The following is a 27,970-nucleotide window of genomic DNA, read 5'->3' on the forward strand; positions in this document are numbered from 1 at the left end:
GCAAATTGGGTTGAGGCTCCTGGTGCCAGGGCAGTCCCACCGGCGCATCCATCTCTGCAGCCGGACAAGCTGCAGCAGTTCCAGCCCCCTGGCATTGCATCAACCTCTGCTGTCGGTGCCTGGGAAAGCGACGAGGTTTGCAGCAGCTTCTCTACCTTGCACAGGTTGCGAGCAGCCTCGCTTGCCCTAGCACCCCGTCGGTGTTTGTAAACAGCGTTCTTAAAATACCTTGAGCAGGATGTGGGAGCATCACGTGAACGTGCAGCTTCTTGTCGAGGCGATGGGCCCAGTTCTGCCCTCGAAGGGGAGAGCAGAACAACCCAGCCCGCTCGCCTCCGCCGCCCTGCGCCGAGCAGCGCCGAGGACGGCTCAGCGAGGACGGCTCCACGTCCCACCCGTGCGCAGGGACAAGGGCTGCACCAACCAGGGATGCTCGGAGGCTGTGGAAATGACTCTGACATCTCTGCCAGACCCAGTTTGGCAGATGACACCAGCTGCTTCCCAGGGAGGTGCACGTAACCCTGAAACGAGCTGCTCTGAAGTGAGTCAGCCAAGGCAAACCCTTCCTCCTAACACCTCCGAGCCAGGCGCGGGTGTCTGACATATGACCTGGCAGAGGGAGACTGCTAATAATACCAGCATTTTATATAGCGCTTTTCTCTGGGAAATCTCGGGCTGCTTTATACAGAAGTCAAGTTTATTTGGAGCTCAAGGCTTCTAGGATGTGTCAAGGACAGAGTTTTGGTACCCAGAAAGGCGATGTAGGAATGACCTATTGCCACAAGAGCTCTGCCACGCAAATTTAGTAAGAAATTAATGATGGCTCTGGTTAATTTGCCACTGTTAGGATCCAAAGTAAAAACCCCAGAGACAATCAGGGAGGGAATTCATCTCTCATGGGATGTTCCAGGCTAGCCGGGAGAGTTTAGGTGCCACAGCCCCATTTTGTGATGTGCTCCAGGGACCAGCAGGAGCGCGAGATGGCTGCGAGAGCATCTCGAGCCGTGCCAGGAGCCCTGGCTGCTCGCAGGAGGGCCGAGCTCCGGGGCTGCACCCAAGGCAGGTGCCCAGCCCTCGGGGGAAGTCCAGGGAGGGAGCCAGCGTGGCCTCCCGCTGGGGACTGCTCAGAAATAGTCCGGAGCAGCGCAGAGGAACGCCTGGGGAGAGCGGGCGCGTACACGGCGGGCTTTGTCTGGGGCAGGTCGGCTGGGTGTGTGCTTCCTGGCATACAATTCCCAGATTAGCAGGAGCCGGGCTGCCAGCAGCTCCTCCAGCCCCACTTGCGCAGCCCGGTCATCACTGAGCTGCTGGGAATCGCTGCCGAGGTCAGGTTCAAGCTGCCAAATGCCTCGGGATGGCCACAGGGGATGGGACGAAGCGAGGACACGGCATGCACCGGCACGGTGCATGGGTGGGCACGGAGCAAGTGGGGCTGGAGGTGGACAGGATGGGATGCTTATCCCGGGCACCCGAAGGGTAAATGAAGGAGCAGGGTTGCATTTCTCCACCGCACGGGGACAGGGAGCCCCGGCCCCTCGCCAGCACCCTTGTACGAGGTCGGTGTTACCTCTCAGCCCCAGAGGGGGGGACAACCACAGGCCCAAGGATCTCGCCCTTCTTTTTGCAGCGGGTGAGGTACAGAGCCAGACCTGCCTCTTCTTACTCCCAAATTAAAAAATTAATAAATAAAAGCATTAAAAGCCACAGAATAACGTGGAAGACACAAAAAAGCTGGAGGGCGGGAGGAAAAGAAGAAAGCAGGAAAAGTGATTCGACACAGAATTGTTTAATAAGGGAAAGTAAATAATCAGGGAGAGAAGCGAGAACAATTTATTCACACTAAATGCTGAATCTAAAAATATTCAAACCAAACCTGGCCATGCCAGTCTGTGCAGTGAGACCCACGGGTCCTTCCCCACGCAACGGGCATGGGAGAAAGCAGGAAGGAAACGGGGCATGTACACGAGAGACAAACAGGGGGGAAGAAGAGGAGGAAGCTGGAGCAAGGGGCTCCTCGGGGGACAGAGGGGAAGCGCCAGGTCTCCTCCAGGAGGGCTGCTGGTGTGGGCGGCTCTGCTGGGGGCTGCTCCCCATCCCTGCCCGGTGCTGGATCTGGGGAAAGAGAGATGGGTGGCACCTCAGGGTGGTGATCTTGGGCTGCTCTGCACCTCCAGCGTCTCCCAGGGCAATAGCTGGACCCATGACAGCACGCTGCAACCAACAGCGGGCAGCCAGGATGCTCCGACACCCCGCTGGCACCCGGCTGCTTGCACCCCCCCGACCTCCAGCCCCATCGAGCTGGGTGCCAGCAGCACCCTGCCGGCTTCAGGCATGTCCCGGCCTCATCTGCCCGTGGACCATGCTTGTGAATGGGCATCTGCTGGCAGACACCCCCTTGGAAGCCGAAAGGAGCTGCTGTGGGCTCAAGGATCGGCCCCATGCCCTCCCAAGGGAGGACAGAGACACCCCAGCATCCCCATTAAGCTCTGGGAGCCTTCCTAAAAGCTAGAAACCCGCGCCTGCCCACGGACTGCAGAGCGAGGTGGCTGCAGAAAAAGCCGAGCAAGGAGGAGAAAAAAAAACAACCGAGCAAACAACCCGCTAAAACTCCTGGCCCGTACGGTGCGAGACAAAAAAAAATGCCTCCACACATTTTTCCAGCAATATTTAGGAGTTTCCCATCCCCCTGTCGCAGCTGCTGAAAGCAAGGTGACACAACGGGGCTTGGCACGAGGACGGGGAGGGGAGGCTGAGCAGGGACCCCACGCACCCCGGCTCGCGGCACCCCGCTTCCCCGCCTCGCAGACACGCTCTTCCTGCGGGCAGAGCGGAGGAAGCCGCTCTTTCCTCTCTCTGAGGCTGTCCCAGCCTTCGGGAGGAGCGCGCTGGTCTTCAGAGGCATTTGGGAACGCGGCACTGAGCCCTGCAGGACCGGGCAGGAGCTGGTGTGGCCTTGTAGGAAAGGGGAAACTGAGGCAGGGAGTGCAGAGCCACACTGCTCAAAGGCAGAGCCTTAAAACTACGCTCAGCTGATGACTGACCTCGCTGAAAGGTGCTGCTGTTTCCACAGAAAACCCCAGCTTTACCAGCACGGGGTTGTGGGGCTGACACTACGCACTTCTAAGTGCATTGGCCCAAGCGGTCCCCCAAGGGTTTGGGGCAGGAGGCCGAAGCACAGCCCCGGCCCCTCGCCCTGCTCCAGCCACGAGCTGCTGAGAGTGCTCTGGTGACAACCAGCAGTGACCGCAGGGCACCAGGGGGGCCCTTGGCTCGTGGAGAGATGCCCCGCGACGGCGCAGCAAGGGTATTTTTCCCTTGACCAACCTCATCCTTATCCAAGGGCTCCTGCGTCGCTTGCTCCCAGCTCCACCCGGCTTCTCCCAAAGCAGCCAACAGTTTCTCCCAGTCTGTCTTCAGAAAACCTTGGATGAAGAAAAAATATGTCAAAGAAGCGGTCACCCTGCGTGCAACAGCAAATTAAACCAACGCTCTGAATGTGTCCTCGCAGCAGGAATCGGCCGCAGGCACCAACTGCTGGGTCACGCCAGCACAGACCTGCAGGACCCTATAATCAGGTTGTCCCAAGCTTTCTGCCTGCTGCGAGGTCTGCCAGCATGCTTGACCACTCTCCGGGGCCGATGTGCCAAGGATCAGAGAGTTTTCTTGCTGCTTGCAGGAGCCCTCGCAGCCAGGAGGCGATGGATTTGCTTTCCTGGGTGCCAAAAAAAGACCCAGGAGACCACCGCGAGGGCAGGGATGGGAGCTCCACTGATCAAAATGCTTCAGATCCAGCGGGCAAAGTTGGAGGGAATGGTCTGGCCAGAATAGGGCCATGCTGAGGACAGGGGTGGAAGAGCAGGTACCAGGGATTTCTTTGCTCCCCGCTTGTGGGCAGCCCAGACGATGACACTCAGAGCACACACAGAATCGTCAGAGGTAGACCCGTGCCGAATGCGTCCCCTTCCAGTGGTTATACAACAGACTATCAGGAGGTGTATCTGTAAGTTATTTTGTCCTAAACAGATCCCAGCTCTTCCAGTGCCTGGAACAGACAAGCTGGCTCATGCCGCGTTCTGGGGACACGGCAGGCAGGCTGCTCGATTAACTTCCATCACGCAGCAGTAGCTGCTGCGGGAACAAGGCCTGGATGTTGGGCTTTCTTTAACCAATTTGATAAATCTGGTGTGCCTGGGAAGTGCCTTGCCTCGAGCCTCGGATTTTCCTTGTCCAGAGCCCAGAGACAGCACAGCTGTGACGGACTTGGCACGGAGACACCCTCAGGGTGCGGGTGGCAGCTGCGTGCCGTGGGGAGCCAGAGCATCGCACCTCCGGCCTCGGCATCCTCCTGCCTCCTCACCCCGCTGGGAAAGGCTCTCCTGGAGCACGGTGACTTGCCCTTAGTCACATCCTGGCCAGTTAAACCGGGCTGTGCCGAGCCGGATGGAGGCGTGGGTGCTCCGTGCTGCGCAGCGGGCTGACCGCAGCAGGGTGTGAGTCCCATTTCGGCCAAGAATCTGGGGGAGACGAGCCTGCCTCCGTGGCCACGGCCACGCAAGGCGTGCCACGAAGCCTGCGTGGCCCAGGTGCATCCATCAGAGCCCCTCGATGCGCCCCGTCCCTGCTGTCCCCTGCTCCCCGCAGCCAGCAGCGGGCACCCGGCGCGGCCCCACGCGTGTCGGTGGCAGCTTAGCCCGGCTGCCTTAGCCCGGCTCGGCACGGTTTGAAGGCTGACAGTGCCACCTGGTGCCGCGAGGGGATGCCGATGCCCTGCTCTGCGGGCTGACAGCAGGGGGACAGGATATCGGGGTGCCCCCCAGCAGGACGGGGCTGGGAGCCCACCTGTAGGCAGGGAGCGCGCCGCGGGGCTCTGCGCGCAGCTCCAGCGTCGCGGGGCTGCCGTCAGCCGCCTCCAAAAGCGGCTCCTCTTCGCTCTCCAGTCCCAGCGAACTGCCCGAGGCGTGAGGCTGCAGGGAAAAAATGAGCATAAAGGCCATCAGAGTTGATAAAATGCCTCTGCACAAGCTTGATTCCGATGTAACGCCATTTCCAGCGGCTGTTCGTGATGAAAAATGCTAGGTTTCCCCACCACCGCCGAGCCAATTTACCAACCATCCACCTCAGGAGTGCTTCACGCAGGTGAGGGGCTCTCTCCTGGTACAGATGGGAAACTGAAGCAAGCAGGGGAAGAGGCTGGCCCCGGGTCACACAGGGAACAAGAGACAAAATCCTGCAGGAGTTTGGCTCCGGGCTCCCACACCCTAACCCTTAACTTAGCTCTCGGCCCCCGTATTTCTCCAGGCAGTGGCAGGATCTGCAGCATGGTTATGCTGGCTGGAAAAGGAAATCTATTAAAAATAAATAACAATAAAATAAACTTTCTAACGGGTTCAGGCAGTTCCCCAAGACTGCTGTTAAAACACTGCCCCGGAGTCCCCCTCTGCTGCCTGGAACAAAGCATCGACCGTTTCTGAGCTGATTTAGTGCGCTGCACCAGCCAGCAGAGAGGGGGCCTGATTTGTCTGGTGTCTCCGTGCTGCACCGTTCGCACCCACAGCTACGCTCCAACAGAGCGGGTTTATTAAAGCTTTATTAAAGCACGAGCCCTCCAACACCCCAGCTCCTTCCTGCTGCTCCTCCAGGTCCCGCGTCGGCACCTCTCCGAGCCCTGGCCCCGCAGCTGGAGGCTCGGCTCTGCTCCAGGTTTGTGCCTCTGCCGCAAACCTGCCTTGGTTTTGTTGTCTGGGTTGGAGACACCCACCCTCCCCTACCCGTGGCCTCACTTTGTCCTGCAGATACTAGGGGAAAACACCAGCATCCCCAGCCAGACCCCTATCTCAGATGAAGACCGAGTCTGTAGGGTCGTCTCTTGTTCTATTTGGGATCAATGTGTTAGGTAAGTTATTGCAACAGGATCGTCAGACAGCAAGATAATTCTGCATGTGCAGCTCGCTCCAGGGCTGCTGGGTGACATTTTCTCCAATTAAACAACCATGGTCACAGTGGGGGCTGTAAGATGACCAGGAAGGGAAACCCAAAGGCCTGGCTCTTGCTGCTAGCCCCTTTTCCCACCCATCCATCTCTTTTTGGCAAATATCCCAACACCCATCACAGCCCTGCAGCACCCTGAGACCATTTCCTTGCTCAGCTGGAAAGGACGTGGGGGTGCAGAAGAGCTTCAGAGACACCCCTGAGAGCCCACAGCCCCGATGCGTTGGTGCCTGGACAGTGCCAGCACCATCCACGCTGATCCCTCCCTACACCTCTTCTTAGGTCTGCGGGCACTTAGACTTGCCCAAAAATCCTTCTCACCGCCTTCTCCCCGCGCTCCACATCCTCTCACCAACCTTACGCGAAGCCCACTGCTGTCTGTTCATGCTGATGAGCCGGTTCCACAGGGAGAGCTCTGCTTTGGAGGATCCTGCACCCTGACCTGCTGTTTAAGACAAGGCTGGAGAAAGCAGTGACTCCCCAGAGCCGCCACCCCCCTTCCATGCTGCCCTTGGCATGGCAATCAAACATTTCAAAGGGGACACTGTGCCAGGTCCAGATCCTCCAGTACCAGGAAAGCAAACAGACCTGCTGCCGGGTATGCCTGGCACTGGATTCAGTGGAAAAGAGGCTGAGGGGCCCCATCCCATCCCATCCCATCCCATCCCATCCCATCCCATCCCATCCCATCCCATCCCATCCCCATCCCCATCCCCATCCCATCCCCGTCCCCATCCCCATCCCACCCCTGGGTGATTTTCAGCACTCTCTGCTCAAGCCCTTGGGTACTCCCCCAGTGGTCTGGCTCCCCGGGCAGTCCCGCTGGTTGGCAGCCTCCGACACATGGTTTCGATGCCAGCATTTAGCCAGCAGACAGCCTGCAGCACTAGCCCCTAGGCTTGTACCCCAAAAAGCAGCATACAGACCCAGAGAAGGGCTACCGGTGCCTGGGACCAGCCAGCTGCCCTGGGCAGCCCTCATACCCTCAGGTTTGGGGGGAAGGAAAGGGGCTCCTTGCCCTCTAAGCCATCCTCTCACCTTTCAGGAGCTGCCCTTTGTCCCATTCAGCATCAAAGCCCGCAGAAAATGTCAGCTCGGGGCTTGCAGAGCCCGTAATGTCTTCAGCAGCAGCACCCGGACCTTGGAGGAGCCCATCCCTGGGTGCAAAGAAGAATCAGGCATGACTGAACGAAGGCATGAGCAGCGTGGCCATTTCGGACCCCCTAGCAGCACAGTTGGACCCAACTGCACCCCGCCAGCAGCCAGGAGAGGCCCAGGAGCACAGAGGTTCCTGATGGGTGCCACCATTTGTGGGGAGCAACCTGGGGAGCCTCAGGGAATGGAGCCTGCCTGGGGGTTTCAGGACACCCTGAAACACCACACAGGTTCGGGAAGCCAACTGTGGCCTTACTGGGAGTGCTTGGCTCATTTCAGTGTTCTAAGTAGAAAAAAAAAAAAAAAAAAAGGCTACTGGCTGTTTATAATATCCAACCGAGCAGCTTTCTGCAAAGCATCGCCTGCTTGGGATCTGACGAGGCTGATGCAGCCAAGGGGGCTTCACCGTATCCCTTCGGACACCTGCATCCACAAAGACACGGCACTGAGGCGACTGTGGCCCCATGCCACCCCCCACCCACGCTTACATCTCCAGAGCTTTGTCCCCGAAAGCTTCTGCCGGGGCCACCCCGCCGGCTGCATCCTGCTGGGCCCCGCTGCCGGCAGGAGCCTCCTGCCCGTCACTGGCCACCTCCAGCTCCGTGTCGCTGGTGCCGGCGCTCGGGCAGCTCCTGCTGCTCCCCAGGGAGCCCCCCAGGCTGAGCTCCCGCAGCTCCCGCAGCAGCTCCGTGCCCTCCCTCTCCGCATCCCCCAGGGGCTCCCAGTACGGGCCCTGCTGGCCCCCGGGCTCCCTGTGGGCAGGTGAGACCCGCTCTCCCTGCGAGCTGCCAGGGTCCCCGGTGGTGCCCGGCTCTTGGCGCTCCGCTCTGGGCCCCTGTGTCCCCAGAGCGCTTCGGTGGTAGCCGAAGAGCCCCCTGAGGAGCTGGAGCAGGGAGGGACGGCTGGGCACAGCCTGCGGGGCGTCCATGGCTGCCAGCGCCAGCAGCGGGGCCGGCCGGTGGCACAACGGCTGGGATTGGGATTCGAATCCAACGGCCCCAACGGCCCCGGAACACGGAGCTGGGCTCTGAAATGAGCTGGGGGGGAAGGATGGCACCAAGGGGGGCAACGCGTGCACAGCCTGGGGCTGGGGGAGCAGAGGGACCCCCAAAAAATGAAGCCTCTCTTCTACCCACAGCAACTCACTCCCGCTGCACGCCCACCTCCGCCGCGGCTTGGCCCAGCCCGGGGGTTTTGCACCGTTAAGGGAGGTGGGAGGGGGGCTCACATGAAAGGCTCGGGCACCATCCGGCAGCACAGGATCAGCAGGCCAGCAAGAGGCTAAAACCCTACTTCTTCAGGCAGCAGCAGATCAAATGACTTTGCAAACAACTTTTAAAAGGAGTTTGCCACCGCGCTGCGATACGTTCACGACAACGACGGCAGCAGCAGAACCAGCAGCAAACCCAACAAACTATTTCTCCCCTAGGCACTCAGGCACAGCTTCAGGGTTTTCCTAGGACTGGGATCACAGGCAGGGGCACGATGTCTCTGCAGAGTTCCTGCGCTCGGCAGAGCCGTGCTGTAGCTGCAGTGCCACCGGCACAAAGCTTTCTCCATGGGTGTAGCAAGGCCCTCAGGGCAGCTCGCTGGGTGGAGTTTGGTTTTGCTTCCACGCTCGGAGTTTCTCTTGGCTGGCTCTGCCAGCATCTGCTCACCCGTGGATCTGCTACCCATCAGCTAGCCCACAAGTGCAGGCTGCCAGAAGGGTTTTCCCCCCCCCCCAAAACTCATCTAAAACTGCCGTGTCATCGTGATCAGTTGAAACTGAGATTCTTCCCCCACCCCAGCTGCATCCTCCTGTTTCCTTTCCTCTGCCATCGCCTGGCTCAGGCAGCCAGGCAGGGCAGGGTTCCCACAAAGCACAGTTTGCAGCCCTCCTCGCCGCAAAAATCGCCCCTTCTCATCAGCCCCTTGCTCTCCGTGGGGCGAGAGGAGGGCTGGGAACACACAGCTCACTGCAGCGCCCTTGCCAGCAGCAGCCCAGCTTTAGGCTGCATCAACCAGTCGGTGAAATCACTCCCTAAAAAACGCCACAAGTCCAGAAACCGGAGGCTCCTCATGAGGCTGTTCTGCACCTTTGTGCTTACCCCGGCAAAAGGGGCTGCAGGAAGCCAGGAAATTTTCACATCTGTATCTGCAGCCACAAAGCCAGCTTGGAATTTCTTCCCCATTGCTTCTACATCTTAAAAGCACAGCAATACGAAGCAGGGATTTAGACCGCGTGTCAAACGATTCCCTAAATGCTTGCCACCACCATTTCCCAATGCCTATATTGGCCGTTCCCATAGCAGAGCTAGTGCTTTCACACCGATTTCCCCATTATTCCCAATATCTCTCCCCTCTCTAACACTCTCCAGCAGCCGTTTGCAGACATCGCAGCACCTGCAGCCCACGTGCCTGCTCCCCACCGAGAGCTCAGCCCCCACAGCCCCTTTGCTGCGGACACAGAGGATTTGTCCCAGCCTTCAGCACAGCTTCTTTCTCAGTTTTCCCTGCTCAGCACAACTAGATTTATTCAGTTCGGAAGATCATAGCAATCTGGTGCTCGCCAAGTATCACTTTCCCAGCTGGTTTCAACAGCCATGCCACAGAGGCATCATGCAACAGACCTGAGGTGGAAGAAAAGTGGTTTGCCACAAGGAAGAAGGAATTTAGATGAGATCCCCTTTTGCAAAAGCTCTCACCAGCACCGCCTTCTAGTGAGGTAATACAAATGAGGGATGGTAAATCTGAAATGGTGGTGAACTGAGGAACAGCCCAGGTTGAGGCAGTGTTGTGGAGAGAGAAGTGCAGGGCTCATCTGTACAGGATTCGTCCCCTGCAGTGCCTGTGCCGGTGTATAGTCTGAAACTGGGCATGGACGACACCAGCTGTGCACAAGAAAAGCCACCACAGAACAAAGGTTGATGGTGGGGCCTCGAGACCCCCAGGTCCGGGCGTTTCTCTGGGAGGAAGGCAGACCCCTGGCTGCCAGCCTGATGGGGACAGGCCCCGTTAGCTGCTGCCTCACCTTCCTCTGCTCCATGGTTATGGTCCTATCCCCCCAAAAGCCGTTTCTGAGCAGGCGCAGCTCTCCTGGCCCTTGTTCCCCTAGGTCACCGCAGGCATCCATCGCTTCCCCCATCGCAGCCGGCTCTTCGCTGGTGCCCAGGGGGTGAGGGCAGCTCTGGAGCCAGGGCTGTGCCCCCTGCATCTGGGCGCTGCTTCCCCAGCAAAGCTCCAGCAGGCGTTCATCAAATCCTTTTGTTCTGCTCCCCTGGGCAGGGAACATCCCACAGGACACATCATCCCAGGGCACAAGCAGTGCTCCTACCATGCGGCAGACAGGTAATTGGATAATTACCAATCAAGCATTCAAACTGGCCCCAAATCCCTGCTTATCTGGCAGCTTGCAGCCCCAGCAGCAAAGCCCTTAGCAGCCTCCTTGGGGGAGAGGCTGGGGCAGCTCTGGGGCCAAGCCAAGCAGCCACCCCCTGCAGAACTATCTTGCTCCCCAGGGTGAATTACGCCCTTTCCTCCAGCCACGCTGTTGGGTTTTTTTCCTAACCTCGGTGGATTTCAGCTTTCCCAGGTGCGAGGCACCTCCACCACCACCAAGACTTTTGGCCTGGCAGCCCAAAGGAGAAGCGTCCTCCTGGAAACCTGAAATGGTCTGAGGGCTTTAACACAGCTCCTGGCCCTACCTGCCGGGGGAACCCGACGGAGGGCGAACCTGCAGCCTTCCCAAAGGCCAAGAAAAAAAAAACAAAAAAAAAACACTGGAGACCCCAGGGGAAGCAGAAGACACCCAGGGAATCACAGCAAGCAGGGTGCCGAGGAGCATCACACCACCCCTACACCGCTGGGCTCGGCACCCAGAGAACCTCCCCGGGTGTCCCGCAGCCGGGGGGTGCCCCCAGCCGAGGGGGTCCCCCAAATCCCCCCCAAACCCCCCAGGAGCATCCCCTGGGCGCACGGCGCTGCTCAAAGCGCTGCCGCGGCTCCTTTCCCACGCTCCGGCCGGGGAGGGCGCCTCTAGAGGGAGCTGAGCTGAGCCCTGCCCGGCTCCGCTTCTGCATCTATGGTCTGGGGTTGGGTTTCTAATTTTTTTTTTTTTTTTTTCGGTCTCTCTTCTTCTTTTCCCTCCTCCTCCCCGGCCCTGCTCGCTTCCTTCCCCCGCGCCGCGCCGCTGCGCTCCGGGGAGGAGGCAGGAAGGGAGCGGCGGGGATGGGGCAGCTCCCCGGAGGGATGCGTTAGGGCTCCCCGCGACCCCCCCGGCCCCCCTGGACCCCGCCGGGAGCCGGTGAGTAGCGGGGACCCCCCCCCCCCAGCCTCCACCGGGATGCTCCTTCCCCCGCCCCCCCCAGCCCCGGGCCGGGGCTGCTGAGCGCTGCCGGGGGTTGGGGGGGGGTTGAAATGCACCGGGGGGACCCTGGGGAGGTGGGAGGGGGGGGGACGGAGCCCCAGGGCCTCATCCTGCACCCTCCTGGTGCGGGAGATTTGAACTACACAGCGTAATGCAGCGGGCAGTGATCTCCGGGCCGGGGCTGAAAGGTCTCGCTCCATGTTGAGCGCTGCCCCCAAAGAGCAAACGTCGCCTCTTTTGGTGATGTTTTCTCCATTTTTTTTTTCTTTTTTCTCCCTCTTCTCTTTTTTTTTTTCTCCTCTCGTTTCTTCCCTTGTGAGGCCACGACAGTGACAGCCCCCCCGGCACCCCCATGCTGAGCGTAGGGCGCTGGGAGGCGTGGGGCAGAGGGGTCTTTCGGGGCCATCGGTGACAAGAGCCGAGCCGTGCCGTGTTGGGGACCGTGGTGACATCAGGCCAGCTCCGTTCCGAGCCGTGACCTCAGCCCCGGGCATCACACGTGTGGCCCCGTGGGCTCAGCTGCATGGTTTCCTGCTCAGCACCACCAGGACACAGGGGGGGGTGGCTGCAAGGTCCCCGTCCCCGACAGCTGCGGCCGTGGGGCTCGAGGGCAGGGTGGGCACGGGAAAGCACAAAAATGGGCAAACTTCCCCCGTTTGCTCGCTCCGGGGGGGGGGGCTCTGCGCTGAGCGAGCAGGGGTTGGGGTCCTCTGGTCCTGCTGCCTCTTGCTTGTTGGTGGGATCGCTGCATGGGCCGGGGGCCAGGCATGTGAAATGCTTCTCCCAGGGGACGCTCCGTGCATTTCCTGGAATGGGATTTTCATAACGCATCGGAGGGCTGGGGCTGCACCCCCCCTGTTCCTGCGAGTCCCCTGCCCTCCTGCACCCCACAAATCGGCCTCCCATGCTGGGCCGGCCCCGGCATCTCCCTGCTGCCCGGGCACTGTCCTTTGGGAGAAAAGCTGGGAGAAGCTGAGCGATGAGCACGTCCTGGGGGTGCTCAGGAAGTGTGTGAGAGGCCTTAGAGCAGAGTGAGAGAGGGTGAAACAAGGAACAGTTGAGGCAAAGGTCTTGTTAGGAGGGAAGCCTGCAGGAAGGCTGATCCTTTGGCACGTGTTCGTTAATAAAGATAAGGCTCCTGTGCCATGTCAGAGGTGTTGCTAAATCCACAGCCCAGGTGCTATCTGCTCCTTTTAACCCTTTGGGGCCTCCTACAAGAGCGAAAAGTCAGAGTGGAGGTGAATTGTCCTCTGGCTGAGTTAGACACCGCTCCTAGTGCCCTGCCGCCTCCCTGTGCCCTTTCCCGAGCCCTGGAGGACCTTCATTTTCTGCTGCCTTGGGCTGTCCTTAAGCGTCTGGGTGTTGTAATCCTCCTTCGCACCCTCCCTGCTCTCTCCTGGCACAACATTCTCATAACCAAGGGGAACGGGGCAAAGCAAAGGGGCAGCGACCAGGAAGCAGGAGGAACGAGGGCTCTGGGTAACGGAGAGGCCGGGCTGAGGCACTGGCGCCAGCAGAGGCGGGCAGCCAGCTAGCTCGGAAATTCATTTAGTTTGCAGGAGTGGGACTTTTGGGTCCCATCTGGGAGTGGGTTGCAGCCCCTCGGCACACACAGGGGACGGGGACACGGCCGCCGGTCCCAGATGTGCGCAGGAGGCCTGCGGTGCCCCGCGGTGCGAGAGAAGAAAGCGCTGCAAGAAACTATATTGAGAGGGGAAACTGAAAATGAAAGTTCCTCTACGGCCCCAGTCGCAGCTTGCAACACTCGCTTCCAAAGGCTTTGGCAGACAACAAGTGCGAAGCAACACATGAGTCAGCTGCGGCGCAGGCTCCGGAGTTGGGTGTTCCCCCAGACATCCTTCAGATGGAGCAGTCGGAGCCACATCAGAAATTCACGGTTCTTGGTGGTTGAGGTTTGGGCAGAGGCAGTGGGTCCACGTGAAACACGGCCGGCTGCATCAACAGCCCGTGCTGTAAAAGCTCCGGAGGCGATTAAACTCCGGCTGGACGCGTCCACGACCAGCACCGTGCTCAGCGCAGCCTCGGGCTGCAGCACTGCGGGGCACGGAAGGAATTCCTCCTGCTTTGGTTACCCACGAACGGACAGAGAACTGCCCCCAGTCTGCTCTTGCTTCCCTTTGAAGCCTTCAGATGGGAGGTGGGCTGCGACTTCAGCCTCGCTGAGCGTGCGTCTGCTGCTCCAGGCGCTCGCCGAGCTGCCCGCGCCGCATCCGTCCCTCCTCTGCTCCGCAGTCTGGCTCCCTGCCGCCCCAGGTCCTCAGCATGTTTTCAGCTTTTCCTTGGATGGCGATGTACGAGGTCGGGGAGGAAAAGGGAAATCCTGTCCTCGGAGGCGTGTAGGAAAAAACAGCACCTCCATCTGTGTGTCACCAGGGCTCAGAGTCCCTGGCTGCAGATATGCAAATACGTGAGGGCTTTCGAAGCCAGGCTGATAAACTTTGCATTTCCAGCCCCTCATCCCACCCTGGCTGGATACCGCACTTCACAATCTGTTTTATGATCTCCGTTTTTCTCTTCTGAATAATCGGTGTGAGGCTGTAAGCTTGGCCCAGGTGTTGCACTCCTAAGCTTGATGTAGGTGGTTATTTATCTGCAACCAGCACTTTTTTTTTTCAGTATTTATTTTTGGCCAGAATATGATTTAAACTTTTGGGTGTCAATGTGACCTCACGAATTTAAAGCTGGTGCAAATCAGAAAAACCTACCAGCTCAGCCCTGTAGAAGGCCTGGCCTGGGAACATGTACTGGCATGCTGAACAAAAGGCAAGCCGCCGCCGTGATCTAACCCCGACCTAAGCGGGCGGCCTCACTTCCTTCTCTGCACAAACCGGGGGTGATGTCAGTGTGATGAGCAGGGGGTAAAAGCTGCTGCTGAGAAATTTGCAGAGCCCTAAACACAGGTATGGTTTTAGGTTGCTTTTGAAGGTCGGGGGCAGTTGGAACTGGGCATTTGTTAACTTAATAGCAACTTGATAACTTAATTTTCTTATTCAGAGAGGAGCTGGGAAGACATAAGGAACGGGAAGTTAGGGCACCTGGATATAGGAAAAGAAAGACTGGCAGAAACTGTGGAAAACGAGCCAGAGGTGTTTGCAAAGGGGAATCGGTGTTGTTGCTGGGGCAGCTGGCTGTGGTCACAGCTTGGTTTGCTCTTGAGCAGTCACGGCCATGGCTTGGGCTGGCTGCAGTGGGGATGCAGTGGCTCAGCACCCGGCAGCCCTGCAACGCTTGGTGCTGGGGTTTTGGTTTCTTCCCAGCTCGAAGCTGCTGCAGATGATGCTGTTGTTTGGGCTGGAGAAGCACTTTGTGGGTCATGGGACAGCCAGTAGGTTTCCAGCAAGGGTGGGGAAGCAGGGTAGGGCACTGGGTGACTTTCCTGTTATGGCATATTACTGTCTGCAAACATCTTGATGGGAAGAAAGGAGAAATCCAGCCAAGGGACTCGGTGTGACCATGAGGGAGCAAGTGCAGGGAAGGGAGGAGCCAGGCTGCTCGTGGAGATAAAAGCAGGCAGTGCTTCTCTGAGCCCTTGGCTCGGCCAAACGGGCTCCGTGATGCTGACCTGAGAGGTGTGGGAAGGCGCAAGAGGTCTCCAGTGTCACTGCTGATGGGCCATACCCTGGCTCACGTCCTGTCTATCCCCTCTCCAGGTAAAGCTGATCCTCCCCAGCATCTCTGCGATGGCCTCAGGGAACGACGGAGACCCACCGGGGGCCCACGGACGCCGGGGCAGCAATGGGCGCAGGCTGTCACAAGAGCTCAATTCAGGTAAAAAGGGGGATGCGCTATTCGGGGCTGGGGCAGGAAGCATATTCATTCAGCCGTGGTTTTCTAGTTTGTTTGTTTGTTTTTTTCCTGCTGTTTCTTTGAAAAGATGGTTTTTCATTCTTCCAAGGGCTTTGCAGGGCTGGGATAATAAGTCAGCTCCGTCCATCTATGCAGAGCTGAACTCCTGAGTTCACACACTCAGAGCTTTTGGGAGATGCTTGGCGTTGGGCTGGCACAGTGGGCAGCGAGGGGGCTTGCAAAGCTTGCAGCAAACAGCGTGCAGGGAGCTGCTGAGAGCTGGGATCTGCTGCCAGCTGGGTGCAGGCATGGAGGCTTGGGCGTGGGGTGAATTGCCCCAGCTGGCTGCTCGATGTGCCACAGGTGCTGGGTGTCATTTACTTTCCCTTCCGCCAACACAAGCGAGCGAAAGGTACTTGAGGTTTAAAGCAGGCAGGAGAACGTGCCGTGCCGAGCGGTTTCAGTCGTGCAGCATCAGCTGCCGGACCAAGTCGGGTCCCTGCTGTGTCGGGGCAGCGACAAAAAGTTTGGGAGTCAGGAAGGACAAGGAGCGGTGCCTCCCATTCCCTGTAGACCCCAAACCCAGAAGATGGTGTGATTGCATGGCCCACTGATGAGTGAAACTGGGAACTGGGCCGAAACGAAGCTGGGAAAAGCCTCAGCTCCCGTTTCGTCCCCAGCTGATAAAATGCCGCTGCACAGCGAGGTGTTCAACACGGGTGACTTCTTAACCTGTTTTGCAGGTGGACTTGTAAATAAGGCTGAGTCACTGCTGCTCTGTCAATACTGGAGATTAGAAGTTATAGCTAACTGTTTATGTATTTGAGTCCAGATCCAGCTCAGAGCTGGTTTATGGGCCTGGTTATGGTGTGTGTATTCTGGTACAGCCCAGGCTCTTCTCCATCTCGGAGTACCATTTGTTCTGGATCCCGCATGAACACATTGGAGGAGGGAGAAAAAAAAAACCAAAAAACTGTCCTTCCCTTACCGAAGTCTACAAGGCATAAAAATAAATAAATTAGAGCAGTTGTTTACGTATGCTGATTTCCTGTTGAGGCCTATGAGATGCTGATGTGAAAACCTGCGAGAGGATCGGGCCCTGAACTCTAACCACACAGTTTTACAGTCACACTTCCTGTACGTTTGCAAACACTTACTGGCAGTACTGGCACCCGTCTGCTTCCCAAAAACCGGGGGTCCACCTGGAATTTGGAGGATCCCTGTGTACCTCTTGGGGAGAAGCCACGTGGACTCAGGTGGCAGCAAAAATGCGCAGCTTCCAACACGTGCTATGGGACTACTGGGTGGAAGAAAGCTTTTGTCACCGGGTATTAAGCCTGGTTTTCATTTAGGGCGTGCTTGCCTTTTTTGTTTGTCTTTGGATGCATAGGGAGCGAAGGGATTTCCCTGCTGGTCAGGGGTTTGAGTGTTGTCTTGATCCCTTGTTCTACCAGGCCTTGCTTAGGGCAGGGACAAGATGCTGGTGTTTCTGTGAGGCTGGGTGGCAACCCACACTTCTCGTATTTTTAGGGTTTTGTAGATGAAGGCAGGAGCCTTGTGGCAGTGCGTGATGAAGAGGAGGAACAACGTAATTCATGAACAGTCACGCAAAGGGGAGCAAACATTGCAGGAGGGCTGGGAGGCCCAGCACCAACAGTACCGAGCTGAGCTCAGGAAGTGGAGTTCCTAATTCAGAGAATTAACTCGTTAACCTTGCCCGACTTCTTTTCCCATCTGTAAAATGGGGCTGGTGGCACTTCCCTGTTCAGACATATTGCCAGGGTGCGCACACAGCTCTGGGAACGGTTGGGATAACTGCACTGAGGGTCAGGTCAGGGGGACGTCCCATGTCAGGGGACATCCCATGGACACGGCTGTCCTCACACCTGCAGGTAGTCGTGCAAAACGCAGTGTAGTTCCCCTACAGTGAAGAAGGACAAGTCCATGTGATGCAAATACTGTCTGTGCGGTCACACTTAGCTCCTGTATGGGCCACATTAGCTGGAATCCCAGAGCGCTTTGCTGAGAAAGGTGTAGGTGCTGTATCTGCTCCTACTGCTGGGGAAATGGACAGAGATTTGAAGCAAGGCTCTGCGAGGATGTCTGCTGTGTCAGGGTTGTGCCTGGAAAACCCAGCCATCTGACTCAGAGTTTGCAGTGCTAAACTGGCAACTGTTCTCTTACTCTGATTACCTGGGCTTTCTCATTTGCTTGTGTGCTTAATACTCACATAACAAACTCGGAGAGGTGTACGGCTTGGTCCCTAGTTGTTTATCTTACCTGTGGACTTGACATTGCATGCGAAAGAAGTGATGGATTGATAAATAGTTGCTCAGAGGTGTTAGTCATGCGTCTGTGAGTGGCTCCATGTCTTCATCTCCAAGACCACCTGCAAAATGAGTAGAAAAAACAGTGACCTGTCTGTTTAAGCCTGGGCTCTCATAGTTTCTGGAGAGCGACTGAAACCATTTGAACGTGCTTGTCTTTGCTCTGGTGCCCCTGCAGGTCCCATCTCCAGCACAAACAGACATTGAGTATTGGATTTCCCTGTTGAACTGCATCTCCCATCAATATGAGATTTCCATTTAAAAAAAAAAAAAAAGTCATCCTTCTTATGGCTGCACAGGGGAATAGCCCTGCTCTGGAAGTGCCTTATGGCTCCTTTATTCCTGCCTGAAAAGGATGCTCAAAAAAATCGTTTCTAAAAACGTTGGTGGGCCAGAGCTGATGCCCACCCATCTCAGGCATCCCACCGAGCACGGGGCCCTGCCTCCCTTTGCAGTCCCAGAGATCAGCAAATATGGGACAGGTCTCAGCTTGGGCAGCAAAGTACCCGAGCAAAACCTTGCAGCGGCCCCCAGCCCCTGCTGGGGTGGCACCCCCTGAACTAAAGCAGGTTCCTTGACTCCAGTCCAGGATCTGGACCAGAAAATCTCACTTATAAATAGAGAAATTTCAATCCTAAAACCAAGGGCGTTTGCCCAGTAGCTCTGTGTGGTGGCTGTTTGAGGATCTCGCTCCTCTTTTGGGTGGGAAGATATTTGCTGTAAAGAACAGAGCAAGGGGAGTTGCTTTGTGCTGAGCAGACGCCTCTGGGGAAGGCAGTTTTTCATTTACCTGTCTGGAAGCTCTGATCTCAGGTGCAGGATTATGCCAGCACGATGCATTTTTAAGCTGATCAGCCTTTGATCGTAGATGTCAGTGCTGATGACAGGCGATAGGTTACACGAGGTGCTGCCTGGCCTGGTGGAAGCTAGCTTAACTCCCTTAATGCAGACCCTGCTCGTCCCACACCTGAATTGCAACTGCAACCCCTCGAGGCAAAAACCTCCAGGGACTGTTCTTGGTCCCCTGAGCTGTTTTCTCCCTTGGGATCCAGTCGATGTTTCCCAGTTGGATATCAGTCTCTGTGCAGACAGCTACTGTGGTTATTGCCCGTCTGCTGAGCTCAAAAGGGACGCTGCCAGGCTGCATCTGTCACTATTGCAGCCTGTAGCGGGGCTGTTAAGTTGTAATGACATCTGAGGGGTGATTTTGGTGAGGCTGATAGTTTTTTCCAGCTGCTCCCCGGGAGATAGGAGCAGTGAGAAGGAAAGCAGAATCCAGGCGAGGGGCTGCTCTTGGAGCAGGTCTGGCCTGGGTGCTGGGGACCGAGCAACATGGGGTCACCGCTCCGCAAAAGGGAAGCGGAGCAGAGTCCTCCCCTGCAGCACGGGGTCTGCCTGATGCCGAGCCCCCCGATACTGCCCCAGGAGCCCAGAGATGCGGGAGAAGCTCCGGCCTGCTCTGCACTGCTGGTCCTGAGCATCCACGTGGCAAATCCCGATCCAGAGCCTCGTCCTTCCAGTGGGGGACACCCAGAGGTGGTCCCAGTAGGTGCCGCAGGTCAGCATCTGGGAGGAAAAGGGACACGTCCACCTGTCCTCGCGTTACTAAAAGTAGTGCCTGGGATAGTTAAAAGCAGGGATTTTTGGGTACGCTTATTTCCTCTTTTGTTCTTGCAGTTTGTTTACTCTGCCTCTCACTGAAACTGTGACTCAGTCAGTTTCGTTTTCTGGTTACTGCTCCCTGCTTGGCTCCTGGTAAGGTGGGATTTGTTTACCGCCAAATAAACCTGCTCCCGCAAAACAAAAAACAGTCCCCTGAAAACACACCGGGGCTTGTCACTTCCCTTCACCTTTATTTACGTAGCCCGAGCTCCCTGTAACCCAAGTCTCCGCACGACAGCTCCTCTGCTGTCCCTGCGCCACCCTACCCAGGGCTGGGTCCATCTCCCTGGGGCTGCGCAGGGGCCGTGGGGATGTCACCATCCCGTAGCATCGCTGTGCTGGGAATGCGAGTGGCCAGAAAACCGTGCGCCCAGGCTGGTGGGTGGATGTGCCGGGATGCCGGGGCCGGGTTTTGGCTGGGTTTGCTGCAACGAGGTGCCCTGCTTGCTGCTGCGGGTCTGCCTGACGGTCGTGTGCTCCCGGTGCACCTTGAAAGCCGTCACCTAAAGGCACAGGTCTGTGGGGTCTTGCTGTCCTGCTGCTCCTTTAGCTGTGCCCAGTGCTTTGCACCTCATTTAACGTCTGTGAATCTGTGGTGTGCACGTGGTATTTCTGTCCCTTACATTTTGTGGATGGGCTTGTGGTATTTCGGTCCCCTATAGGTTTTGCAGATGTGCCCGTGGCATTTCAGTCCCCTATAGATTTTGCGGATGCGTCCATGGTATTTTGTTCCCCTACGGATTCTGTGGGTGTGCCCGTGGTATTTCTGTCCCCCACAGATTTTGCATCTTAGAAAAGAAATTGGGAAGAAGGGCATTAACTGGACTTTAGAGCCGATTCCCCTAAATCCTGGGCTGCTAAACCAGTGCTGTAAGCCTGAGTGTTTCTCCAGCCGGAATACATTCCCCGGGCTAGCTGAAACCAAGCTCTAATCAGAGACACCCCGTGACAGACCGGGTACTTTCCCCAGGAGCTATGCAGTGCGTGAGATAAGGTATCGGTCACCATGGTACCTTTGGACTGGGATGCCTACCGGGGGCTCCCTGCTCCAGGTCCCAGCCGCAGCCAGACCCTTTCCCATCCCCAAGCGGCACAGGGAGGTGCTGCCCTCTGCTCAGAGGATCTGCTCCCGTGCCCCACGTGTGGTTCTTGAGCCTGAGCAGCATCCAGACGGGCGCAGGTTTGCCGCCGCCGCTCGCTCCTGACTCATTTCCTGCCTGAGCTCGGTTTTCGCGCGCGCTGTCGGAGCCGGTGACGTGACTGCCTGGGTGCCTGCCCCCGCTGAACCCCGAATACCTGGTGTGCCAAACCCTGCTTGTTTACGAGAGCGAGGGAAGGAAGCTGCGGCACCCAAACCCAGCAGCAGCCCCGGCTCGCAGCCCGGAGCCTCGCCGTGCCCAGGGCTCGTTGCCTCCACGTGGGTTCGTTACCAAAGCGCAGGGCCTGGGGGTCCGCACACAGCCGTGTTCAGACCCATCGCTGGGCTGTTTGTCTGCTTGCCAGTGCAAGATAAGGAGCCACCTTTTTGGTTTATGGTTTCTGATTTAGTCCAAAACCTCATCTTTCTGTTCCTGCTGGCAGCCCATGCACAAGGCGCAAACACTCCCCTGGCCTCGTCGCTGATGGGTGTAGGTGAGACTGGCAACAGGCGAATGAATCAGCTAAATTCCTATCAGTTATTCCAAAATGACCAGTTTAACCTTTGGTCACCGTGTCATTGCTGATGCCACACGAGGGCACGACCATGGGTGGCATTTAAATAGAAATAACCCTGGGTTGTTTGCTGAGGGAGGCTTTTCTGCACTGATTGAGCTTTGCTGCCTCTTGGGGTTTGGGTCCAGGATTCCTGAATTTGTCTGTGCCGAGCGGTTCCCTTACAGAGAGGTGCTGCCATGTGGGGAGAGCTTGAACATCAGCAATGTGTGTGGTGACAGTCCTGTGTCTGGCCAAAAAAAATGATCTAAATGCGGGCTCGTGCCCCTCCAAGAAACAAGCCTGGCTTCGAAATGAGCTTTCTGAGAACTGATCCATGTTGGATTGCTTTTGCGTTACTTTCTGCTGTTCACTTGTGGCTGTGAACCCCAACCAGTCCCCTGCAGCTGCAAGGGAAGAGGCAAACTCGGCTGCGTTTGTCACGTCCTTGGGGCTCCTGAAATGCTGTGCAGGCCCCTGGCAGAGGGCTCGGCTGGCTGCTGAGGGCAGCGACCGCCCGAAATGCGAGCACCGTTTGGGTGTTCCCCCAAGGGAGAGGGGCTGGGGATGAGACTTGGGGCTGCAGGGTGAGGGGAAGGATGCAGACTGCGATGGGAGGGCACCGCCAAGGATGCATGTGGAGGAAGGAGACGTTTGAGCAGGCCAGCACAAATTCAGGCTGGAAAAGAAGGTGTGATCCCTTTCCAACCTGGGGAAAGCGAGCAGGTGAGCTGGCCCCTTGACTTTTCTTTCCCTTGTCTCTCTCAGAAGACCAGGTGGCCCAGGAGACCGAGGAGGTGTTTCGGAGCTATGCCTTCTACCGCTACCAACAGGAGAGAGAAGAGAGTGGGGAAGAAGTGCCCTTGGACCCGGAGATTGCGGAGATCCAGCAAGAGCTGGGCAGGTAAAACTCAGGCACCAAGTGCACGCACATCCCTCTACCCTGCCCCAGGCCAGGCTCTGTTACAGACCTGCTACTGGTCTTACTGGGAAGCCTGGCCTGCCTGTAATGCCATTTTTCCCCTGGACAGCACCGGGAGCCTGGTGGGGAGGCGCCTGGCCATCATCGGCGATGACATTAACAAGCGGTACGACGCCGAGTTTCGCTACATGCTGAAATCCTTGCAGCCCACCAAGGAGAATGCCTACGAGTACTTCACCACGATCGCCTCCAGGTAAGGCACCAGCTCCCTCGGTGTGGGCAGGATGCCTTTTCCTGGAGGAGGCGAGGGATGGAAAGGTCCCGCTGGGTGCAGTGCAGCCCAGTGAGGCCTTGCCCCCAGCCCAGAGCAGCCGCCCCCCCTGCAGCACACAGGCTCTGTCGGTTCAAGCTCCATCCACGTCCCTGCCTTGAGCTTTGTCCAAGCTCACCGTTACGGTTCCTGCGTTTTCTGCCTCTTCTCTTGCTCCTGCTGGCACAGTCTTCACACGTTGCCCCCTGGCCGTGCAGCAGCAGTCCTTGCTCAAGCTGTCTGGGGGCAGAAAGTCTGGGGAAAGTGGCTGGGAAGTGGGGCCAAGCAAACATCCCAGCTCCCATTCAGGTGTACAACCAGCCCCGGACCAAGGCGTAGCTGCTGCTGGTCCCAGCACCGCCTGGCTGGTGGCTGGAAGTCCTGGAGGGCCGGGCTTTTTGGGGGCACAAAGCAAACACAGCCCTGGGGAAGGGCAGGCGCTCGCTGCCTGTGGTGGTGCCCGCTTGGAGCAGGATGGGGCTGGCTCAGGACGTTGGGATGCCCCCAAAAGCCTGCAGCTGTCCGATGCAGGTGATGCGTGCCCAGCTTTCCCACTTCAAACACAGCAACGGGGTGAGAACTGAGATGCAAACACCTGGATAACTTTTTGCCCTGACTGCACCAGGTGCAGGCTCGTGTCTGTGTCCTGAGCCGCCTTACTCCGCAGCATTACGCCGGCTCCACCGAGGTGGTCGCGGATGCTCCAACCGTGCCTTGAGGGGCTAAGTCCTCACCCCTCTCCCTGAATTTTGTCCATAAGAAAACCAAGGCCCCTTGCACATTTAAGGGTTTGCCCAGGGTCCTGCAGAAGACTCCTGGCAGGGGTTTTCTGGGTCCTGGCCCCGGGATCTGGCAGCTCCCGTGGTGCAGACCTGTCCCCGCGCACCCTCCGCTCGGTGTGTGTTGTCTAACTGCCTCTCTTCTGTCCTCTTCCTGCTCCCCTCTCCTTGGGAAGCCAAGCTGCGCTGTTTTCACCGCTTTGCCACCCTGAGGCGGTTAACGCACCGCAAACAGGTAAATTAACCTCTGTCCCCCTCTCTGCGCTACCTGTGTCTTCGTGATTCCTTCCCTCGCCCTCTGTGACCGGCTCTGCGGAGAGGAGAGCTCCCTTCAGCTGTGCAGGGACAGCTGGGGCAGCACCAGGTTAAAATGCAGCGCTTACTTTTCTTTTTCCCCTTTTTATATTTTTATTTTTGGTTTTATTTTTCTTTTCCTGCTGGCTTACCTTGCTGGAAACCGAGAAAAAAAGCCTTCAAAAAGCAGTCTAGGTAAATCAGTGCCAAACCTGCACACGGCAGATTTGTGCCCGCAGCAGCTAAAACTGGGATCAGGAACACTAGGACACAACTTGGATGTATTTTGGAGCCCCCCGGCCCTTGGGAGCATCAGCAGAAGGCAAGATCAGCTGTAGGTCTAGGAGGGATTTGTGCACGAAAAGGGAAAATCCTGTTCCTTCTGCCCTAGATCTGCTTAAACTTCCTTACCTCCAGGTGTGATCCTAAAGGCAGGGGATGCTGCGGGGTACTTGGGCTACAGTTCCTGCTCCCAGCTGCACATGCAGCAGCTTCGGAGCTTGCTGCAGCCTACGGCCTGGTAGCTGAAAGTGGCACCTGCTCCAGCGTGCCGGGGTTAACACCCTGGCTTGTGAAAACCCAGGTAGCTCAGGAGTTTCTCCACAGGCAGCTGGCGTGCCCTTGTATTTGGGTGCAGACCTGAGGGAACGATGGAATGGGCAGAAGGGTGGCAGGACAGCCACAGCCATCCCAAGGATTCCACCCCAGCAGTTCAGAGCCTTTAGCTGTGTGTGCAGGATTCGGAAGCTTCTTTTTTTTCCTACGACATCCCTAATCCACCTGGCTGAGGCAAACAGTGTCTGTGGCCGAGGCTGTGGTTGCTCTGCTCCGAAAGCACGTCAGGTTATCGAGGTCCGCGTGTTGCTTGGCCACAAAATCACTGCTTTGCCTGCGCGGCAGGGATGCACCTCGAGGACTAGGGAGGCGAGCCAGCCTCAGCAGTTTTTGGGGGTGATTTAACCAAACCCATCGGCTTCGTTTCAGCCTGTTCGAAAGCGGCATTAACTGGGGCCGGGTGATCGCGCTGCTGGGCTTCGGCTACTGCATGGCCATCCACGTCTACCAGCACGGCATAACGGGCTTCCTCCGCCGCATCGCCCGCTTCGTGACGGAGTTCATGCTGCGCAACCGCATCGCCCAGTGGATCGCCCAGCAAGGAGGATGGGTGAGCCAGCGGGGCCACGGCTTGTGCCCTGGGGGATCTGGGGGGGCGAGGGGAGGCTGGTGGGCTCTGTCGAGGTGCAGCTGAGGTTGGTGGGGCCGGCAGCGTGGGGCAGAGCAGGAGGCCGGCCCAGGCAGGGTGCAGGCAGGTCTAAAGCCCCCTGCTAACTCTCTGTTTCCCGTCAGGTGGCTGCACTCGATCTGGACAATGTTTACATGAAGTACATGCTGGCGGTGGTGGCCCTGGTGATGGTGGGGCATTTAGTGGTACGACGCTTCTTCAGGCCCTGACCGACGTGGGGGCAGAGGCTGAGGGGTCCGGCCAAGCTCACTCTCAAACCTCTATCCTGCATTGACGTCTCCCAGGAGAGGGGGGGGATTTGAGAAACCTCCGGGGGGGAGAGAGCACAGCTTGGACCCGTGACCCTCCCGCTGCAGGATGCGGGGTCTCTGCCACCCACGGCGATGCCACCAGGAGCTACAGAGAGAGGCAGCAGGGGGGAAGGTTTGACTTTGGCTGCTTTAAGCCTCACTGTGCTGAGGACAGAGCATCACCGTGACCCCGGTAGCCTGCAACAGGGAGGCAGGAGAACAGGCTCCTCTGGAGGAACAAAAGCATTGTCGCGATAACGCCGGCGTGGGCGTACGTGTGCGTGTGCCTCATGTCTCGTCCATTCTGTGCTGTTCCTAAGACACTCCATGGGGTAGGCGCAGAGCTCCCCCGTTGCTGCTGGCTCTAGCCCAGACCTGCATTCGAAGAGGGATTCCAGCCTCGGTTGCTCCGAGCATTGGTTATAAGCCCCTGGAGGGGTGAGCCAGCATTAGAAAGCCGTGTGGTGCTTGCTTTCACCTTCCCCCTGCTCCTGAGCCCGAATACTTGAGCTTTTCCTTTCCTTTTAGCAAGCAGCCCCTACCCGTTTTTATAGGAACACGGTGACAGGGGCACAACCTGTTACCTGACAATCGATGGCAGCAGCCAGCAGTGCTGGCATGAGCAGACTTTCCCTGCCCCAGCCCAGACCCCAAACCTGCAGCATCCCATGGCCGATGCTGGTCCCGGGGCCGCAGTCATACCTTGCTGCCTGCACCCCAGCCCTCGCAGGAGTTCAGAGGCCACGTGCCAGCAGGCCTTGGGAAGCAGCAGGTTTCCAAACACTAAAAAGCTGTGGGGTGGTGACTCGGGGGTGTGCAGGCAGCCTGCCCTCCCTCCAGTCTGCTGGCTGCTTTCATCCAGCACACTGGCACGTGAGCAGCCCCAGTACGACCAGTTGGTCCCCTTGCTCTCAGTGGGAGGCACTGGTTGCATCTCTTCCCTGCACGGGCTCTTTGATGTGTCCTCTTTGAGCCAGGGCTGCCACATCAGGGCTGCGGGGACAGCAGGGCACAGCACGCTGCCCCAGCAACCCATGGCTTTTTCAGCAAAGGATTTGACCTTGTTCTTGACTAATGCTTGAACATGAGTTTTGGGGGAGGCAGGGATGCAAGCAGGCACCGCTCAATCTCCGATCTTTCTGACTTTTACAAAGTAGGGAGAGCATCCCAGTGCGGGTTGCACGGTTTAGCTCTGTCTGCTCTTTTTAATCCAGGTGACTCTGTAAGGCTTGAAACTGTGACTGGCCCTGTCTGAGCCATTCCAGCATCACCGAGCTCCTAGAGCAGCTCAGCCAGCTGGGGGAGGGAGCCAGGGGGACCTCGGAGGTAGGAAATGAGCCGTGGACCCGTGCCTGAGCTCCTCTCCTGTCACAGAGGGACCCCTGGGCTGGAGCAGCGCCACAGGCGTAAGCAGCCTGAGCCCGCTGCCCACTGGGACCACCCCACGATGGCTGGACCTTGCCTGGCTTTGCTACTGCAAAACGGGCTGGGGGACCACGACTGCCCTTGCTCGGACTCATCCCCTTGGCAGGGGGGTCACCACGGCAGGGCAGAGCCCAGCTCACCCGCACCCTGCCTGGGGTCACCACGGTGGGCAAACTGGGGACAGAGAGAGCAGCCCTTCTGCCCCACCGTACCAAAGGTGTTCCTGGCAGACACCTGGCTGTCGTGTTTTTAAAAACCTTCCTCTATCACCTCGCCGTGTCATTAATTCTTACCTTTGTCTTCAGGTGGATTTTTTCCTCAATGTCTCTCCCTTGGGACTACGTGTCCTATCAAAGCACAGACAGAGGACACCTGGCAGCCTTCCTCCTTGCAGCTTGGCAGGACCAGCCATAATTTTGTATCACTTATGTCCCTCACGTTCCTTTTTTTTTTTTTAAAACGAAAGAATAGCAAACTCTTTGGCCTCTCTCCATATCCATCTTTCTGTGCCCATCATTTTCTGCAGTATCCCGATCCCTGGTGGAGTGTCCTGGACTGTACTCCCTAAAAAGGCATTAAAATATTTGCTATAATATTCCTCTGCTATATATCTGTTTGGGTTGCTTCCTTTGTAACACTTACGTGCTGAGCAGCACAAGCCTGCAGTGGATTGTCTGTGCCCAGGTTGTGCAGCTGTGCTGATGCTCTGTGAGCAGCTTGACACCCCCCCTACCCCCCCATAGTTTATCTGTCCCCTCACAAGTGCACTTCTTTGCATTTATCCACACACAGCTTCATTTACCATCCTGCCACCTGTTCAACTGTCTTGAGCAGATCTTGAGATTTCCTGACTCTTCTCTGGCACGAACCACTCTGAACAACCTAGTGTTATCATCTGCAGTTTCCTCTCCCCCCAGCTTACCTTCTTTTTCTGGGTGAAAACACCACCAGATGGAGCTTTTTTGCCACAGTGAAAATGAACTGCTAATTGTTATTTTCCTTTTCTCTTGATCGGTCACATTATTGATCTGCCACGGTCCTCTAGTTGTCTGATTTGGTTATGTCTCCAGCAGGACTTTTTCCAGAGGGCCTTGGAAAGAAAACAGTACATCAACTTTTATTCACTACTTTACTGACACACTCCAAGAACTCTAACAGATTGGAGTACTTCTGCTAGTACAGAAAGTCATGCTGCTTGTAATTTATTCTCATCTTCCAGAGAAGGGGTTTCACCTTGCAAACCAAATTCAGATGTAAGGCCATTTAAATAAAGGCAATTTTTCAGCTTTATGGTAGATGGTCAAGCCTTGGTAAAGTCTGTGATACCAGGACTGAGAAGGGAACTTTTCACATAGGTGCTGTACAAAGGGAAGTTTCCGTTTTAGGCATTTTCTCAGGGGATTTGCAGGGAGGATTGTCTCAGGGTATCAGCACGTTGTCTCACTCTGCCCTCACCTCTCCCAGCTTTCCTGGCACCATGGCTGAGCAGAGGCAGGCCCGAAGTGGGAACGTGAATGGGTGGCTGCTCTGTAGTACTGCATCCCGTCACTGGATGGCCACAGCACTGCAGCCACAGCCACCTGGGTGCTGAACTCCCACGGGGGGAAAATCCTGCTTCCAGGCCCCCCTCTTTGGCCGGGTGACCGGGGGTTTGTGCCCCCAGAGCTGCGCCACACACCGGGCCCTGGCACGCAGCAGGGGCAGGCATGGCTGGGCCGCGGCCTAACC

The 27,970-nt window shown here is 57.3% G+C and overlaps 2 protein-coding genes across 3 annotated transcripts; one reads left to right on the forward strand and one right to left on the reverse strand.

Annotated features, from left to right (window-relative positions):
* Positions 1-1,477: 1,477 nt before the first annotated feature.
* Positions 1,478-11,188, reverse strand: LOC308183376 (uncharacterized protein). 2 transcript variants are annotated; one of them, XM_080569341.1, is made up of 6 exons: positions 10,830-11,188; positions 7,027-7,145; positions 6,345-6,433; positions 4,840-4,964; positions 3,325-3,422; positions 1,478-2,112 (listed from the first exon to the last, which is right to left on the reverse strand). In XM_080569341.1, the coding sequence occupies exons 1-5, from the start codon at positions 10,967-10,969 to the stop codon at positions 3,332-3,334; spliced, it is 564 nt and encodes a 187-aa protein (XP_080425467.1). In that variant the 5' UTR covers positions 10,970-11,188; the 3' UTR covers positions 1,478-2,112; positions 3,325-3,331. The 2 variants fall into 2 exon arrangements, 1 of the variants encoding a protein (XP_080425467.1); XR_013942418.1 differs by lacking the exons at positions 1,478-2,112; positions 3,325-3,422 and having other exon boundaries at positions 3,440-4,964; positions 10,157-11,188.
* Positions 11,189-11,253: 65 nt separating this feature from the next.
* BAK1 (BCL2 antagonist/killer 1) lies at positions 11,254-27,532 on the forward strand. Its single transcript, XM_080569366.1, has 6 exons — positions 11,254-11,428; positions 15,163-15,280; positions 21,748-21,883; positions 22,011-22,154; positions 24,269-24,449; positions 24,632-27,532. The coding sequence occupies exons 2-6, from the start codon at positions 15,193-15,195 to the stop codon at positions 24,734-24,736; spliced, it is 654 nt and encodes a 217-aa protein (XP_080425492.1). The 5' UTR covers positions 11,254-11,428; positions 15,163-15,192; the 3' UTR covers positions 24,737-27,532.
* The last annotated feature ends 438 nt before the right edge of the window (positions 27,533-27,970 follow it).

The sequence above is a fragment of the Anser brachyrhynchus genome (assembly GCF_964034855.1).
Source record: "Anser brachyrhynchus genome assembly, chromosome: 27".
NCBI classification, from domain to species: domain Eukaryota; kingdom Metazoa; phylum Chordata; class Aves; order Anseriformes; family Anatidae; genus Anser; species Anser brachyrhynchus.

Excerpts from the sequence above, each read along its gene's own strand:
- LOC308183376 (XM_080569341.1), bottom strand. The coding sequence starts at position 10,969 with ATGCTCCTCGGCACCCTGCTTGCTGTGATTCCCTGGGTGTCTTCTGCT. Across the intron at positions 4,965-6,344 it reads AGCAGTGGGCTTCGCGTAAG|CCTCACGCCTCGGGCAGTTC; the intron begins GTTGGTGAGAGG and ends TTTTCCCTGCAG. Across the intron at positions 3,423-4,839 it reads GGCGCGCTCCCTGCCTACAG|GTTTTCTGAAGACAGACTGG; the intron begins GTGGGCTCCCAG and ends TCTTCATCCAAG.
- BAK1 (XM_080569366.1), top strand. The coding sequence starts at position 15,193 with ATGGCCTCAGGGAACGACGGAGACCCACCGGGGGCCCACGGACGCCGG. Across the intron at positions 22,155-24,268 it reads TTCACCACGATCGCCTCCAG|CCTGTTCGAAAGCGGCATTA; the intron begins GTAAGGCACCAG and ends GCTTCGTTTCAG. Across the intron at positions 24,450-24,631 it reads TCGCCCAGCAAGGAGGATGG|GTGGCTGCACTCGATCTGGA; the intron begins GTGAGCCAGCGG and ends GTTTCCCGTCAG.